Source organism: Sphaeroforma arctica (assembly GCF_001186125.1).
Source record: "Sphaeroforma arctica JP610 unplaced genomic scaffold supercont1.1233, whole genome shotgun sequence".
NCBI lineage: Eukaryota > Ichthyosporea > Ichthyophonida > Sphaeroforma > Sphaeroforma arctica.
The window spans coordinates 1619-19033 of NW_014039325.1; the positions used below are offsets into that span (position 1 = coordinate 1619).

Below are 17415 nucleotides of genomic sequence, written 5' to 3' on the forward strand. Positions count from 1 at the left end.
GATATGAGAGATATTGTATTTGCAGTTGATATTTCTTTTTGCAAAACTCGAAACAGAAGAAACACAAGTCAAACAACTGTTTTTTTAACAGCAGGCAGCCAGGCACTCGTCCGGCACCCGACACTCGGCAGGTGGCAGCCTTCAGAGTTCAGTCTTCACAACAAGAAGAGAGAAGACTGAAGAGACTCTTCGTCTCTTCAGACTGCACTAGAGGGTTTGTAAATTTTATTTTTTGATAAAAGGACATTATGGTTTTTAAAATAAAAAAACAACAAAAAAAACACAGAAATTATGGTATAGTTGGTCCACGTCTATACGACATATTGGATACGACAGCGATCATGACATGACTTTTAGCTATATTTGATGTAAATCGCGATGCAGCCCCTATCAAACCCGATGACATCATGTCCGACAGACATGTCCTATAAAATAACCTCACGTCTCACGACATGTGTATCGTCAATGCATCATTGTCATGTCGCTCGCCCAATGTAAAATGTCGGGAGTTCACTCTGATGAGTCTGGAGTCTGGAGTCTGGACTCTGGACAGGGAGCTTGAGGGGAATCCGAATCTGGAATCAGGAATCAGGTGGATATCATCGTCATTCGTCTCTGACTAAGACCGACACATACAGTCATACATCACATCATGACCTGAAGAATTTTTAGTATACCCCTCAAGAATTGCTAAAGGTGTCCCTCCCCAAGTGGCCCAGGTCCATGCAACTCAACTTCTCCAATCGCCAGCCACCCTATCCCACCTGTTCCTACCCCTCGGCCATTCAGAATGACGCTGAGATGCTGTATCTGATGACCATATGAGATGAAATGGAGTTTAACAGAAAAGCGCAATGAAAGTACCGATAGCTGGCACCAAGACAATGGAATCCGGCACTAGTTCATCTGGAGCGTTGTTTGGACTATTCACCAGCATCGCCCCACTGTTTTGTGAACTGTCAGAGGGTTGAACATCTGCCGCGAGATCATCTTGGGAACTCATTCCTGGTATCACAAAAGAATCGCCCTTAACTGATACATATGCGCTGGTTCCATTTACGGATGCCATGTACGTGCATCCGTCGACCTCTGTAGCAACGCTAAAAGCACGAGTTCCGCACGTTTGGCCACCATACAATTCGACCCTATAAGCATTTTCCAGATCTTGGACCAGAACGCCCGAAATACCTACAAGTATCGAGTAACAACAGTAAAAGATGAGTATTAAAGAAATTTCTTATAAGATGTTGCTTGAAGATCGACTTTTCGTTGCCGCGATACTATGATAAACCATTATATTGTAACTTACTCTAGCACCACACGGCTTTGCAATCTTACAGGAAAAATACCATCAAAATCTGTATTTTTATACATACTTACTCGGACTTATCGGGAAGCATGTTCCGAGTATCCTTTCGTAACAGCCAAGCGTGTGTTCAGTACATGATGCATCTGTTGTTATGCAGATAGGCTGCCCCAGTGTATAAGAATAAGAAAGAGACAAGGCGAACGAGATGAAGAAAGCGAACATTTTGAGACTGAAAAAGAGGGTTGCTCAAAGATGCGCTATTTTAAGGTTGCATTCTGTGGTAATAATTTATTTAAAGTTGCATTTATACTTACACCGCCTATTATGTGATCGCTCAACATATATCAAGCATATTCATAATATATGCCGAACCAACAGAAAGTGATTATCATGCATAGCTTGCATATTGATCTGTCAAACATGACAGCTTGTGACGATTTTTAAAATTCAATTTTTTTTCTCACTGTGTATCTGTCAATGAAATGATCATTTATATAGATTGCAGTATTAAAATGTGACCGGCCTAATATCTAGTTCAACGCATCTAAAATTAATAAAATGTGTCAGGTAGTCTATGTTTTAATTTGATGAACTGTCAATTTGAACATTGTCAGTGGGTGTTTCTACTTACTATTACGATGAGATGACGGACTTTCGATGGGCACCTCACTTATGGAAGACACTATGCAGACAAATTGTGCGTATTCTATGAAAAATGCATGGGTGATGCCGTCAACAGTGCTACAAACATGACTGAAATGAAATTTGTGATACGTGTGTGCTTTTATTGCCGCTGGCCATCAACAGTGCTACAAACATGGCTGAAATGGAATTTGTGATATGCGTGTGGTCTTAATGCCGCTGTCCATCAACTGTGCTACAGACATGACTGAAATGGAGGTTGTGATATGTGTGTGCGTTTATTGCCGCTGTGGGTTTCTTTGTAACCACTTTTAGTACATAGTCAATAGGCAAAATCCTATTCGCTTTATAAAATGCTATTTATTGCCATATTTTTTTACTTCTTTTGTCAAAGACTAAAGAGATGTGAGACTTCTATATAATTTTAATTGAGTGTTGCGAAACAGCTGAAGTAACGAAATGTAAAGCTGTACATGCTGGCATGCCCCTACAGACCACAATCCTTTCAATTGTTAAATAACACTGGCCGACTGGCGAGTGGCGTCCGGTAATTTGCCATGTTGTTTATGTACACAAGTAAATATATCTTTTAATACTGTATAGAACTATAGATAATATCGAACATAGTTTATCTTCTTTCATCAATTCATTTGATGTGTATGCACGTTCATTAGTCGTTCAAGTCACTTAACGGTGGTCGATGTTGTCATCGTTGTTGTTTTTTGTAATTAAAAAGAAATCGTGGTGTATTTAGATTGTTTTTGACCGATGAAGATCCTGTACGCTCGAATTCCTATTGGTAGAATAGCATTGATCGCGCCTAATTGGGATACATATAAATAAGAGATTTACATACTTGTATTTAACACCCCATCCATATACTAAGGGGTACAAATCGGGCCCAAAATTAAGAAGCGTTCCAGATTGTCTATATCCGGATTTTTATTTTATCCCAATATTTTGGCACATTTCTAGATTAAGTATTTCCTAAATGACCTGCAAAGGAGCCAAGGTCGTAGTACAAGCAGAACACCTTCTATACTTCGGAGTCTAACACTACATAGGAATCCTCCAAAATACGATTATTGTGTCTATATATGCACAATTAGTAAAGTTTCCATGTTGTCACGTACAGATATTGTCAAAAAAATATCGGTTGTACATTCTTATAAACGTAATGCAAGCTACAGCTGCTAAAATCGAGAAAAAGTGTGTTTACGCCATTTGATGTGCCATGCAATCGATTGCACGATGAACCTCAATTCCTAAACTTTTGGTCAAAACTCACTACATATTCACCCACAAGTGATTACAATAACATTATTATAGTTTGATTATGCTTCTATAAGTATAACGAAAGTCTGAAAACATAATGAAGCAATATATTTGAACACGCACACCAAATGGATGTCATTGCTGGGCATGCATGCACGTGAATGGTGCTTTTGAGCAAGTATAATAAGCCCTCTATACCACAATGATAGGTTCTGAACTAATAATACTTGCATTTGTTATATATGAGAACCCTCAGAAAGTTCAAACTGCTAATACGCGACATGGAAATCCAGGATTTGACATGGTCGAAAAGTGCACAATCCTGTTCATAAATCGATACATAGCTGTATGAACCAGTAGAGCTTTGCAGAAATATTTTTGAGATGTTTCAAGAAAAAGTCTAGAAACCCAAATTAGGATTATATCCAAAACCAGATATAGTGAATTAGGGTTGCTTCTTAAAAATCAGGTCCCGTTAGTACATGGATGGGGTGTTAAAAAAAGTCCAATTTTTTATAATAAATCCGACATGTTCGAGTGGAGTCGGTGGACTCAGTGGTCGTGGGCTGGTGTGGAGTCCAGGTGGACTGGTGGAGTCTGTGGACTGATTTTTAGAAATGAGTCAGAAGAGTAAACAGGAGCAGATGTGTTTTCGACTTTTTTGTTATAAAAATATTAGCAGTCAGCCAGTCTGACTGTCATTAGTGCGTTTCAATTCACACGTTGACTTTTTGTATATGAGCCCACAGACTGTACTACTTCTTCTCACAAGAACAACAGTCGATTAATGTACATGGCAGGAATGAAGATCAGTATTAGGAGCCTAGCGCCTACGGGGTTCCACATCAAGTATAAGTTCACAGCATTATTTCTTAAATGGTGTGTAATAGGTGCTGCCATATTTTGTAGCATGAGTTTGCTCAATCACGTAGCAAGTGATGGCAACAATCTTGGCATGTCCGTGTCCTTATGGTCTACCACAAACGAACAAGAAAGGCCATTTTTTGAGAAACAAGTCGCACATAATATAAATATACCCATGGTAGAAAATGCAGTCGGGTTAGTTCCTAAAGTGCCTGATCCTCTGACAATGGTAGACGTGGCAGATGAGGCAGAAGACGAGGAAGCGTTAATTTTACAAGTACAGCCGAAACCACGTGCATACGAGAAGCAGAAACCACACATGGTTAAAGAGCATTTGGAAGTGTCTCAAGAACTAAAAAAAGAACGGGCAATTAAGCTACAAGTGCTTATGAAGAAACATCAGCACGCGTATGTGGAGTACATGCGATCACACGTCTATCAAAAACGGCCCACTCCACGCACAAAGCTGCAAAAACGCAATATATATATGAGTTCCATTAATAAGTTTCATAAGATGAACTGTCCCAACCATTTGCCGGGCATGGTGCGTGTGGCGGGTATGCCCAATAGAGGCTATTGCTTTGGAACAGCCAAGATAGACGGAAATCGGGTATGTGACGTAGTAGATGTACCCGATTACAAAGTGTTGAGCGGAGATGCCGAAGAAGAGGGTAGGGAATACGATGTTCAAACACTGTACGGCAAGCAATTCGCTTATATCCCTTTCTACAGCCGGAGCACTTTCACTAGTGTCAATAGACAAGCGATGGACCGAGACGGGATCACGATATCCTCGCAAGGGTCATGGAACCGAATTATGAATTTGAAGCATCTGACGCAAGTGTGGGAAGGCCCAGTGTCATTTGCTGTGCTTTTGGATGATGAAGAGCAGTTGAGCGAGCTAGATGCTGTGGTTAAGGAGGACAGTCAACTGAGAGAGTTTGCAGATATTCATGTGGTATGGCGCTTAGACCATCGTATGGATGATGCTGATGCTTTCTACCCCATCAATATGATGAGAAACATTGCCTTGCAGACTGTCGAGACTTCGCACGTGTTTGTATTAGATGCGGATGTGACACCCAACGCTCCCATGAATACGTACACCAAGTACGTTGCGGATGCCGATGTAGCCATTGGCAATCAGAAAGACAAGTCCCAGATTGAGTGTAAAGGTCTGGATGCGTTTGTACCGCCAGCCGTCGAGATGTCTGCCACAGCGCTCAAGCAATTATACGATCAGAACGGTGACAATGGGTCGATTACTAAGAAGCAGGTGATCAGCATGTTCTTCACAGGAGAAGTGCTTCCCATGCACGTATACTTTGGGCCTGCATACGCTCCCACTAACCATCAGGAGTGGGCTACATCGAATACCGTGGATGAGATTCCATATCTAACCCGCTTTGAACCCTACTATATTGCACGCATGCCCATTCCCCTGTTCAACGAGACCTTTGTGAATCGCGGCGGCAACTTTGCGCAGCAAGTGTACGAGATGAGTGGGGCCGGGTACAGATTCCATCGACTGCCAGAGGCCTACGTAGTAGATATTCCTCACACCAAAGCCGAAAAGGCCGAGAAAGAAGCTGAAAAGGCCGAGAAATTGGCAGCGAACGAGGCAGCAAAGGCTAAATTGGAAGGTGAGCAACAGAACGATACCGACGGCGAGGAAGAGAAGAACGATGAGATGGTTGAGGATAACAATACCAATCAGGTCATGCACGATGAAGGATTCACGGAGAAGCTTTGGACCGACTTCTATCTGTATGTCAGCCATAGATACAGGCACAACATGCCAACGCCAATAGTGAGCGATTCGCCGTTCAGAAGATACCGCAGAGCACAGGAGAAGGTATTGAATGTGCTGTGGCAGATTAATGGGGGTACTGAGACTGACGAGGAAGAGCTTGTGGAAATGTTGAGGTGATAAGATAATAACGTAATTAGAATACATACTGATAGTATGTGTATCAACCATGTGAGAGCAACTACTACAGCTCAAAGTCGAGAATTACCGGCAAATAATGCGAGGTATCCGATTGTACGAATGCACCTCAAGTGTGCTTATGCCTTAACGAGTTCAAAAATAACTCAGAGTGGCGAACAAATATAGTATGAATAAATTTAATAGTGGGCGAGTGGGAAATCTCCACTGCCTTCTGAGCAAATGCACTTGACATGCTGCAAACGCATACTCTGGATATATATGTAGAATTGTCGCTTTGTACATATATGCAGACCCTACAAACACACAAGTCGCATAAGCCTAGGGTCCCAATAGTTCACAAATTATATATAAGATACATATATACTTCTGTTCGAGAGTATATTGTGGAAATATAAAATCAAGCAGTCTCAATATAGTATATTCCACTTTTCGAGATAGAAAGTACGCCGAATTGTGCATAGTGACAAACATATGTTTTGTGTAAAACAAAAGTTCGCAAAAGTAAAAGCACATAGTAGTAAATTGGCAAATTATGTCGATTATAAACGTTTCAAGTATGTTGACTGCATAAGCACATCCACATCAATTTCTTTGACGATGACTGTATTGTTAGACAGTAACATAAAGGCGAGAAATCTATACCTCGATAAAGATATCATATAATTTTATGCAAGAGAAATAAGTGCAGGTTGGAGAATACAATATCAGCAGCAGATAAGACTAACAAGCTTGAAAGCGCAAATCTAACACTGTGCTGTATTGCAATTTTATATATTGTGCTATAGTATACGAAAGATTGAAGATATATTAAAAGTTTTTATTGTACGTGACTTATGCAACATAAACTTCATGTGCACATATTTGCACAAAAGAGGACGCCGTGAGTGGAAGTCGTGTGGAATTAACACCATTCCGCACCTCATTCAAACAACTATATATATATATAATATATATATATACATATTATATATATATATATATATATATATATATTTATATATATATATATGTATATATAGTTATTTCCTGTATAGTAGCATTATAGTGATAGCTGACGATTGTATGGCGAGACTTAGCTTTGATAACGGGAAAGGGCTTCAACTTGGATACAGATCTTCATATTTAATTTACCGTATGCCGTAAGGTCATGCCTCATTTAGGCTATGGTATGGTGTGTGTATATAATAAAATAAAATTATTTCGACAACATTAATACTGCGCGACTAGTGTGTAGATGTGACAATACAAATTGTACATGCGAAATCCGAAAGATCTATACAGATCTATAAAATCACTTTACTGCATATATTGTCCCTTTACTGCATATATTGGACAATTATCCAGGAACGGAATTTGTAAACACGAAACAAAATCTTCAACTTGACTATATTTATGATATTAGCAACCACGTTGGATAAAAGCATTTCGATCCTTAGCCGTTTCAAGCAACATGTCTACTACACGAGTACACGAATCCTGTGTCATCAAGGCCCCGATCGAGAAGGTATGTACGATAAACGATAAAGTGAATGCCTTGTGTGGACAGTATATACAGTAGCGCAGGTATGCGTACTGATTAATAGTGTCTTTTACGTTAGTATTATGACATGTATTGGTTTGAGAGCCAAATTCTATGAAATCGTATTAAAAAGTTTGAATCATCACTGTCTGACCCGAATTGGCGTGGCGTCTGTGGAACAATGTATTAAATCGAATGCAATTGATAAGACTATGCTTATGTATCCAGCTGTTGGTATTTTCTATTTTGTGCGCTTAACACAATGGCTTCAGAATATAGACTAGCGCAGTGTATTGATGTCTCGCGTGAGGACTATAGTCAAGCGACTGTGTTCTAAGAATTTATACTGTCTGGATTTTATTTAAAAATTATGTTGTGCCCTATAGGTGGTATTTTGCCATGAATGTGCTGGTGTGCACAATACAGTGATGAGGAAAATATAGATATCTTAACTACGGTGTCGATCAAAATTGTTCCTTCTGAGTATTGAAACAAGAATAGTATAGGTCCCGCTAGACTTAGAGATTGTGTCAATTGCAAAGTTTTCTAGAATTTCAAAGTTTTACGTTGGAGCATTTAATATTGGTCGTAAGGTCGTCTTCACTTACAGGCAACAACGATTATGCTGTCCCTCTCTCCTCGCATTAGTCTTATTGCTATTGTCATCACAAATTGTACAAGGCTAGCTGATTAGTATCGCGACACCTCACTTATGAAATACATATACTTGCGACACCTCTATTAACATACACCACATCGTCTTGTGTTAGTGTTCATGTTTCATCCCCGGGTTTTCACTGTCACGTACAGCACCAGTCTGCGTGTCTGCGGCGCTCAGTACCAAATCCAAATGACAGTCACTAATCACTGAATTTTTTTGTTTCTGTGCAATAGATCTGGACCTCAGTGCGCAATGGTCAGTTTACCTTCTGGTCATCTCTTAAGTCTGCTGAGGTGTCTGGAGTTGAAGGCCAAGGTAAGAATATATATATATATATATATATATATATTGGTCATGCTTTGTTGCGAGATCGTTAGTTGGCTACGATATAATGATGAGGACAATATAGATATCTTAAATATCTGTGGATTAAAATTGTTCCTTCTGAGTATCCACGACCATGTTTTCACCGCATTGTCAGTGTTATCGTTGCTGACAACGTCTGTTGTTCAGTCGCATTACTGTGTTTGTCGAAGATCGAATCTCTGTTATGAAATACTTCGTCGATTGGTATTAGCTTGCATACAATCGTTCCACACGCATATTGGCATATACTATATCATTTGAGATACAATCATTTGCATCAACCGAGTGTAAACACATTCTCACATTGCCTTTCGACACATAATTCCACAGTTGGTGGCACCATCACGTTGACCTTCAAGGACGATACCGTCCAGGTAGTTAAGATCCTGGAGATCTCCGACTATCTCCACACACTCACGTACGAGCTGGTAAGCTCTGAGCCCGCTATCAGTGTAATGTCAGCCATCCACACCATCAAGCTCAACAAAGTGACTGTAGACAACAGCACCTTCTGCGAGTGGATCTCCGACTATAGCAGCGATGTTAACCAGAGTGTGATCCAGGACAGTCTGTACAAAAGACGCGAGGCTTTCGCGGATATGGCTTCTGCGCTCGAATAGAGTGCTCTGCTCGCATTTCAGGCACCTTTGTACGAAAGCGAAACGGTTTGGGATGTGTAGATGCACGAACGGTGTACTGCCACCACTGAGATGAAGTTAGTTCAACTGCACTCGTGTCTATATGTTGCAGTGACGAAAACGGGCGTAGATGTGGTAGCATACTGTGTGTGCGCGTACATAGACGAGCGTGGAAGCCATGTGCTTTATAATACGGCGAGCCATGTTCCTAAACCCCGTGATTTGGTCGAGTTTGGGTTATGAGAGTACTAAAGTATGCAACAAGGGGTTTTAATGCGATCCACAGGCGCCCTGTGACACTAAACCATGCTGAGGTGGTTACGCTACATAGCTCGTGAATATCACTCTTCTCGGCTTCATATTAATCAGAGGTATTGTTTCAATACCAAATAAAGAGAAGAGAATACTCTCAATAACATAACTACAGGCTGATTTGTATTGCTGTGATAGTGCGGATAAAATGAGTTTGAGTACATGTATAACACAATACAGGGAGGAGCGGCTTGGCATGGTTTCTTGTACTCTTTTGAGCTATCATTGTACGTTTAACATGGTGCGGGAAGGAGCGGTTTGGCATGGTTTTTTGTACTTTTCCGAGCTACATATACTTAAACGCTTGACATGGTAAGGGGCGGGTTGATACGAAATCGGAAGTGCTGAAACCTTCAGTACATGTGTGGCATGGGACGTAAAACATGAGAATGTTACTGCGCGATCGTTGATATCTTGATAGTTCAAGACAACAAGGAATGAGTTGTACTGTGACTGTAATCATTTCTCAACGTCAGGCTACTAACAAATCTATTACTCCCTGGTGGGATCGAGGTGAGCAATCAGGGGCGGTACTGACGCTCTAATTACGTGTGGGTTTTATTATACTACGCTACTAAAGGAGTTAATATTTATATAGTACTCCTATTTTGAATTAGAAGTCGCTGACCAGGCTGAAATTCCGCCTATCGAAGAAGGCGTGCCTTCGTGACTTCTTCGTCTTTTTCGGTGGTGCGTATAGGGTTTTGATCGAAAATAAAATTAAAATAAGTATACGGACGACAATACGAACAAGCAAAGATAAACGCACAAGGAACACGCCTAAGCTATAGTGAAGTGCGATCTAAATGGTTTCTAAACTAAAAGCACTTTGATATAGCCCTTTGCTACCCTTCCAGGTGTCTATGTATTGACTGACCCCTTCCCGTTCGCACACACAACACGCCTAAGCTATAGTGAAGTGCCACCTAGATATTACTAAACTATAAGCACATTGATATAACCCTTTGCTACCCTTACAGGAGCCAAAGTATTGACTGACCCCTTCCCGTTCGCACACAAATATACCTTAGCCACGGCACCACATTCGAATAGTGTTTTTTGGCCTTTCACCATTTCCTCTTCGTCTTCGCTTTCATCGTTCCTATGGTAACCGAAAAGTAAGTGTGGCAGATCAGGTATCTAGAATACAAAAGTAAGTGTGGCAGATCAGGTATCTAGAATACAAAAGTAAGTGTGGCAGATCAGGTATCTAGAATACTACTAAAACAGCATTGGAATTGCATCGGAAAGTTAGTTATTTAATTATGTGTGTATGTAATATTCGTACGGGGGCGGTAACATAACTCAGTATAATAAACAAAGTGGCGAAAACATACACATAGTTTCAAGAAATCAATTACCAAACGTCACGCGAGATTATAATCTACGCCAGTGATTATGCGCAAGCGTAGATGAGGGATGATATGTACAAAATTGTGCACATGGGCAGACTAGTATGTGTACATGACAGCAGCTATTCGTGTGTACACAAGCACATTCATATATGAGCATCGTGCACAGACACAAAATGTGAAGAGAAGCCTGTGTGTAGTAGTATAACTATTTCCTGGATGTGTAAATATATAGAATACGGAAGAGCCATTGGAATGATAGCTAACTGCAGAACAACCATGTGCACCAGGACTAGACATACATGCCCATTTGTATAAAAGTGTCTCCGCTGTGGCCAAGTATGCTCCTACTAAAAAGGCATGTATATACCTCTACCATGCACACACGCTAGAGCCCCGCACATGACATTTGCACACAAACGTTATGCGTACACATACATACGAGCTAGACATCAACATCAAGAATACGACAGACAGTCGCATCCGTGAGAGCATCTAGCACTTACATGTAGGTAGGGGCGCAATGCTCATCCAACAGCTTAGTCACGGTACTCCAGCTGAAACGCACCAACCCCGGGAAGCCGAAGATAGGGTCCATGTTGTTCCTTAACCACGCCTTCGTAGTGGGATCTAATGCAAACCCAGTATATGAGGGATTAGTGGCAGATTCGGCTTCTTAGTTATTACTAAAACAGAAATCAGTAGTCAAGAGTGTGGATTTGGGTCGACGATACTTTCTAGCCACGCCTTCGTAGCGGAATGTAATACAAAATCTGCTGAACAGAGGATATATTCAGCTTCAACTTAATATGAAATCAGTAGCCAAGAGTATAAATTTGGGTCTATGATACTATAACCATGCCTTCGTAGCGGGATCTAATACAAAACCCGTTGAATTGAATGATAGGTTCGGCTTAGTGTTCTTCCTTAACCAAATCTGATATGAAATCAGTAGCCAAGTGTTTAGTGATAGATTGATGGCCGTGCTATTCCTTGACCCAGCTTTCGCAGCGGGTTTTAGTATGAAAATACCAGATGCGAATTAGTGAGAGATGCAACTAATTAGTTTGATTACGGCGGGGCTTGAACTTTTTCCTGAGGTTCTATCTACAACCTGGCGCGGTTTAAACTGAGCTATGGTAATATGTTTTCTCACTGGTCTCTCTCAAGAGTATTCAGAGCGCTCAAATGCTCTGCACTGGGTACCGTATCCCATATCACGTGCTTTGTAAGTCACAAATTTTCCAAGCCAGATTAATATATATGGGATCTATAATAGCGTACCCTGAACTTGCATACCAGAGACATTTATACTAGAGTATCCGATACTTGCATAGAAGAGACATTTATACTAGAGTACCCGATACTTGCATAGAAGAGACATTTATACTGGAGTACCCGATACTTGCATAGAAGAAACATTTATACTAGAGTACCCTATACTTGCATAGAAGAGACATATATACTAGAGTACCCTATACTTGCATAGAAGAGACATTTATACTAGAGTACCCTATACTTGCATAGAAGAGACATTTATACTAGAGTACTCTATACTTGCATAGAAGAGACATTTGTACTAGAGTACCCTATACCTGCATAGAAGAGACATTTATACTAGAGTACCCTATACTTGCATAGAAGAGACATTTATACTAGAGTACTCTACACTTGCATAGAAAAGACATTTGTACTAGAGTACCCTATACCTGCATAGAAGAGACATTTATACTAGAGTACCCTATACTTGCATAGAAGAGACATTTATACTAGAGTACCCGATACTTGCATAGAAGAGACATTTATACTAGAGTACTCTATAGATAGAATACCTCCTGGATAGCCCGAGCCGAAATTTCGGTCAACATTTGCCATGTCGGATTCTTCGAATTGAAAATTCCTGATTTCTTCATCGCGCAGAGTCTGTAAGTGAACATTTCCGTTTGGTCTTTGCCAATTAGTAAACCAGGTTTACGCTTCCATATACTCCTGAGCTAAATCCTATGCACAATGTGCATACCGGTTACTTAGAAGCGTAAGGCTGGCCCCACATCGTGCGTTTGTGGGCTGGGCTGAGGGAAACGCTAATTTGTGAGAGGACTAAATCATATATACGGGAACCCATATGCTGCTGATAACATTCCAATATATATATATATATATATATATTTATATATATATTTATACATACATACATACATACATACATAAATACATACATACATACATACATGCAGGCATACATGCATACATGCACGCATGCATGCATGCATGCATACATACATACATACGTACATACATACATACATACATATATACATACATACATACATACATACATACATACATACATACATACATACATACATACATACATACATACATCCATACATACATCCATACATACTTATATATATATATATATATATATATATATATGCATAGCGTCTTATATCTTGGTACACATTTGTGTCCGCAATGATAATACCTTGGCGACAATAGACGCGGCACTGACAACCGCATACTTGGCATCTGCTTTGCTTTCCACCCGGATCTTCTTGCCAGGAAATAATCCCTCCAGTTTCTCCTGATATTTCCCCGCATGCCCTACTGTATCAACGTATATCTGTAAGTGTATAGATCGGGGGGCTTGGTATGAGTGTATTTCCTAGTTCTATGCAAACATTTAAGCATACGTATCCATGTATGTACGAATAAAATGTAGAATATGCACATAATTTGAAAATATTACAAGAGTTCGATCGTATGTATACATAGATCTGGACGTGATCTGATCCGATATATCTCCAAACGTTCTATACCCATTCTGCATGCATGTAAACGCTACGTTCAAATCAAAGTGTTTGCACAAGCTGTAGCTATGTGCTTGTATGTCGGCAGTTGGGCATATGTATACAAGTCAAATCAGCGGCAATACATATGTGGAATGAACTCTCTAGCTTCTCATGACTAATATCATAAAAAAGGACACGTGCGTACCCCCGGAGCGACAAGCTAGACGCCTGCGACTGCATGGTAAGACCCGATCAGGTGGCATACTCAGGCAATTTTGGCGCCATTCTCCAAAATGTACTCAATGGATTGGTGCTGCATAGCATGGTCACCCATTTTGTATAGACATGAACGCCCAACCTGGTCTCAGCAACATCTACATAGGGACTCAGATTATACACACGCAACAACAACAACGAAAGTACTTAAAAAATGAGGATTGAACATACCTCTGTCACGTTTGCGCCTTTGGCCAGAGCACAACGAATCAACGCGATAGCCGTATCGTGTGACAAGGCGTTCAGGTTGTATTTATCTCTAAGAGAAATTAATGGGATGTATAGCATGAGGACCAGTGCCCAAGAGTTATATGACATTCAGATTGTGTCAGTACATAGGATGTAGGTAATATGTGGTCTGGTATTAATATTGCACTTACATCTGTGAGAAGAGAATGGCATACATTGTAAACAAACTCCTAGATTTGGCGTTTAGGTTGTGTATTGATCTCTGTGCAACGCGAATGGTAGATGTGGCATGGAGTTTTGTAAAGTTTCGTATGGCATTCAGATTGCATCTATATCTATACGAAAAAAATGTGATATGTAGTATGAGAAATCTTGACAAATGCGCTATGATATTAAGGTTGTATTTATAGCTGTGCAAGTGAATGGTATAAATGAGTATGTAACCTCTTACTGAAGTATGGTTTGACCTTTAGGCTGTATTCATCTCTGTGCGAAAAGAATGAGGAAAATAGTATGCGGACTGATCAAAATACGATGTGACATTCTCTGCCATATGCTTGTCGGTGTGAACAGGATGGCAAATATAGTGAATACGCTCATAGCAATGTGTGATTTGGCATTTAGCTTGCATTTGTTTAAGTGCGAGGAGAATAGGATATATAGTATGACGACGCGTATCAAAATATGATTTGGTGTTTTGTATTCGATTTTGTGCGAAGAGAACGGGATATGTGGGGTAAGGACTCTATCAAAGTGTGCCATGGTCTTGAGTGGTATACATCTTTGCGCGGTAAACGTATGGGAACTCCTATCAAAGTGTAATATGGCGTTTAATCTGCTTTTTCTCTTAATCGCGAGAGAGAGCACAGCGTATAAGGGTTCGAATAAAATGGGTTGACTGTCTTAAGGGTCTTTGTGACGCCAGCGTGTAGTGCACTATGAAGTTTGTGAGATATGTGCGTGGCTCTGACAAAGCTAAAGCAGGTTATGTTGTAGAGACATTGGAGAGCATCTAATTGACCAACTCAGCAAAAAAAAAGTCGATGCCGTATTCGCAAGGTAACATATCATAAAATGTGGAATATATATCTGAATATAATATTGTACTGACAGATACAGAGAATATATATTCAAACTTGCAAATGTGTTCGCGCACTTGGGTGTATTCTTGAAAATTTGTGAGGACCTTCTGGTCCCTGATGGCAACTAAGATGTATATGTAAAACTGATATGTATATGCAGGACAGGCATAGAGTGGCACACAGTTTGCATAGGTATATTCTACTTAACAATAAACAAAATACGACCGAGGTACGGAATGCACTTTTGTATACATGTAAAAACTTATTCGTTCATTGGTATGTATATGTTTTAACTTAATTTCGCTCGCTCACATAATTTGCAAACGATATTCATATACGCACCAAAAGTATTCACATATGGACCCATACCGGACGTACACACAAATCACACACATACTTCCGTAAACTGCTGCCGCAGATGTCTTGTGGAGATAGCACCCTGGCATTCCAGGCAATTATGTCGTTGTTGTCTTTGATCACCTCGAGTAAGGCATCACGTTGTTCCTCTTTGAGCACCTTGGAATCTGTGGCAGTAGTTGCCGTATGCAGGGTACGTTAAATCGTCACGCGAGGACCAGGATTAAGTCTGTTACAGGTCATGCATGCTCGTTTGTGTGCTTGGGTGTCTGATTGGCGTGAGCATATCCACAGCATGTCATGCGAGCCTAGTTTCGCATCCCCTGACACGCAGTAGATTTTCCAAATAGCAGCCCTAAAGCGACTCGAAAAACTGTAGTTGTGAGGTGCATTCGGTTTGTAGATATGCCTCACACAGGAACACTCGCACACATACAATATATAACGCCAAGTCTGTGCGGTACCGGTTACCGACACATCTCTCACACAAATACAAACCCAGATCAGAAGCATACCAGCAAATCCCATTTTTCGCAGCTCATCTAACTTGGATATGGGACAGAAAGCAGTGCCGTATACCATAGGTCCTGTGTTGTGGGTAGATTTGTGTGTGGATTGCATATTATTAACAATGTTGAAACTAAACTTCACGTTCTACCTCTAATCGGTTTAAATGCAGATACAATAGGGGAGTTGAGTATATAGGTATAGCAACAATAGATAGCAGGACAAGAAAGTGGTATAGGTTGTGCTAAATAACTGGTATCGGAACTAACTATCCGGTGAAATATCTCGCGGATGCATTTCTCAATAACATAATACATGATTATTTCAGATTTCATAGCTCTTGTTTAGGAATATCGAGAACATCTCATTCATAAGTACGCATACGTGCGGTAATGTAACAGAAACATTGAAAACACACTAATATGTCTGCTTGTATATGAAATAGTATACCTACCGTATATCCAAAACCACGTGCACTATATAAACATACCTAATAGAGGACCCCTTCCAGCCCTACCAATACCCAAACGACATGGCTCAATCATACAGATACCGGGCACTTCGGATTTAATAATACACGGGCAGGGGGATGGCAAACTCCGTCATAGATACACCACTAAGTCCATCTATACATACAAGAATATATCTACTATCAATCCCAAGTAGGGGGCACATATGATAACATACCCAACACAGGACCCCTTCCAGCTTCGTCTATGCCCAGGCGACATGGCTCGGTCTTACAGATATCAGGCACTTCGGACTCGATCGTACGCGAGTATGCAGATGGCAGCCGTCGGTAGTGGGGTACTTTCACTGCACTGCTAAGCTCAGTCGATGCCGCGGTTGCTGCGACAATCATTTCAGCGCTCTCGGGTTCTATTTGCGTGCGTATGGGTATACATGTAATAGAGTACTAGATTAGGATACTACATGCTACAGTACCCGATAAACAAAAAGGTTGGACTCTCAGTTTCAGCCAAGCATCAACTGTCCCAGGTCTTTACTAGTTCTCAACCGGAAGCACCTATACAAGACATGCAGGCCCAGATGTTTTTCAATGATGTACACGGTAACATACACCCACATATCAATCAGAAAACACTACGTGCACAGCACATTGAGACCTCACTTTTGCTAATGCTTACCTTCCGCTTCTGCATTTACATCGATCTGAGCCGCTTTACGTTTGACACTCCCACGGGTAGTCGTTATTTGTTCCTCACTTGCGTCATCGACATCAATCACTGCATCAACATCATGCACCACAACCTCCACAGTTTTCTTCACGGCTATCGCTGTGGTGTGAACGTGTGCAAT

At 40.6% G+C, this 17415-nt stretch overlaps 4 protein-coding genes across 4 annotated transcripts; 2 read left to right on the forward strand and 2 right to left on the reverse strand.

Moving 5' to 3' along the window:
- Positions 1-794: 794 nt before the first annotated feature.
- On the reverse strand, positions 795-1531 carry SARC_10394 (hypothetical protein; the record flags this gene model as incomplete). Its single annotated transcript, XM_014295562.1, has 2 exons — positions 795-1188; positions 1381-1531. 2 exons carry the CDS (start codon positions 1529-1531, stop codon positions 839-841), a joined length of 501 nt encoding a protein of 166 aa, XP_014151037.1. The 3' UTR covers positions 795-838.
- Positions 1532-3943: 2412 nt separating this feature from the next.
- On the forward strand, positions 3944-6936 carry SARC_10395 (hypothetical protein). Its single transcript, XM_014295563.1, has one exon. It carries the CDS (start codon positions 4014-4016, stop codon positions 6018-6020), a length of 2007 nt encoding a protein of 668 aa, XP_014151038.1. The 5' UTR covers positions 3944-4013; the 3' UTR covers positions 6021-6936.
- A 484-nt stretch (positions 6937-7420) lies between these two features.
- SARC_10396 (hypothetical protein) lies at positions 7421-9643 on the forward strand. The gene is made up of 3 exons (XM_014295564.1): positions 7421-7545; positions 8455-8536; positions 8918-9643. Exons 1-3 carry the CDS (start codon positions 7492-7494, stop codon positions 9205-9207), a joined length of 426 nt encoding a protein of 141 aa, XP_014151039.1. The 5' UTR covers positions 7421-7491; the 3' UTR covers positions 9208-9643.
- A 350-nt stretch (positions 9644-9993) lies between these two features.
- SARC_10397 (hypothetical protein) lies at positions 9994-17395 on the reverse strand (the record flags this gene model as incomplete). The annotated part of the gene is made up of 10 exons (XM_014295565.1): positions 9994-10216; positions 10564-10639; positions 11396-11519; positions 12722-12812; positions 13378-13515; positions 14132-14219; positions 15629-15755; positions 16104-16175; positions 16783-16974; positions 17244-17395. Coding segments are annotated over 10 exons (1126 nt in total), but the record flags the coding sequence as incomplete, so codon positions are not given.
- Between the last annotated feature and the right edge of the window lie 20 nt (positions 17396-17415).

Coding starts and splice junctions, on each gene's coding strand:
- SARC_10396 (XM_014295564.1), top strand. CDS start 7,492: ATGTCTACTACACGAGTACACGAATCCTGTGTCATCAAGGCCCCGATC. Junction 7,546..8,454: donor TCAAGGCCCCGATCGAGAAG/GTATGTACGATA, acceptor TCTGTGCAATAG/ATCTGGACCTCAGTGCGCAA. Junction 8,537..8,917: donor GTCTGGAGTTGAAGGCCAAG/GTAAGAATATAT, acceptor ATAATTCCACAG/TTGGTGGCACCATCACGTTG.
- SARC_10395 (XM_014295563.1), top strand. CDS start 4,014: ATGTACATGGCAGGAATGAAGATCAGTATTAGGAGCCTAGCGCCTACG.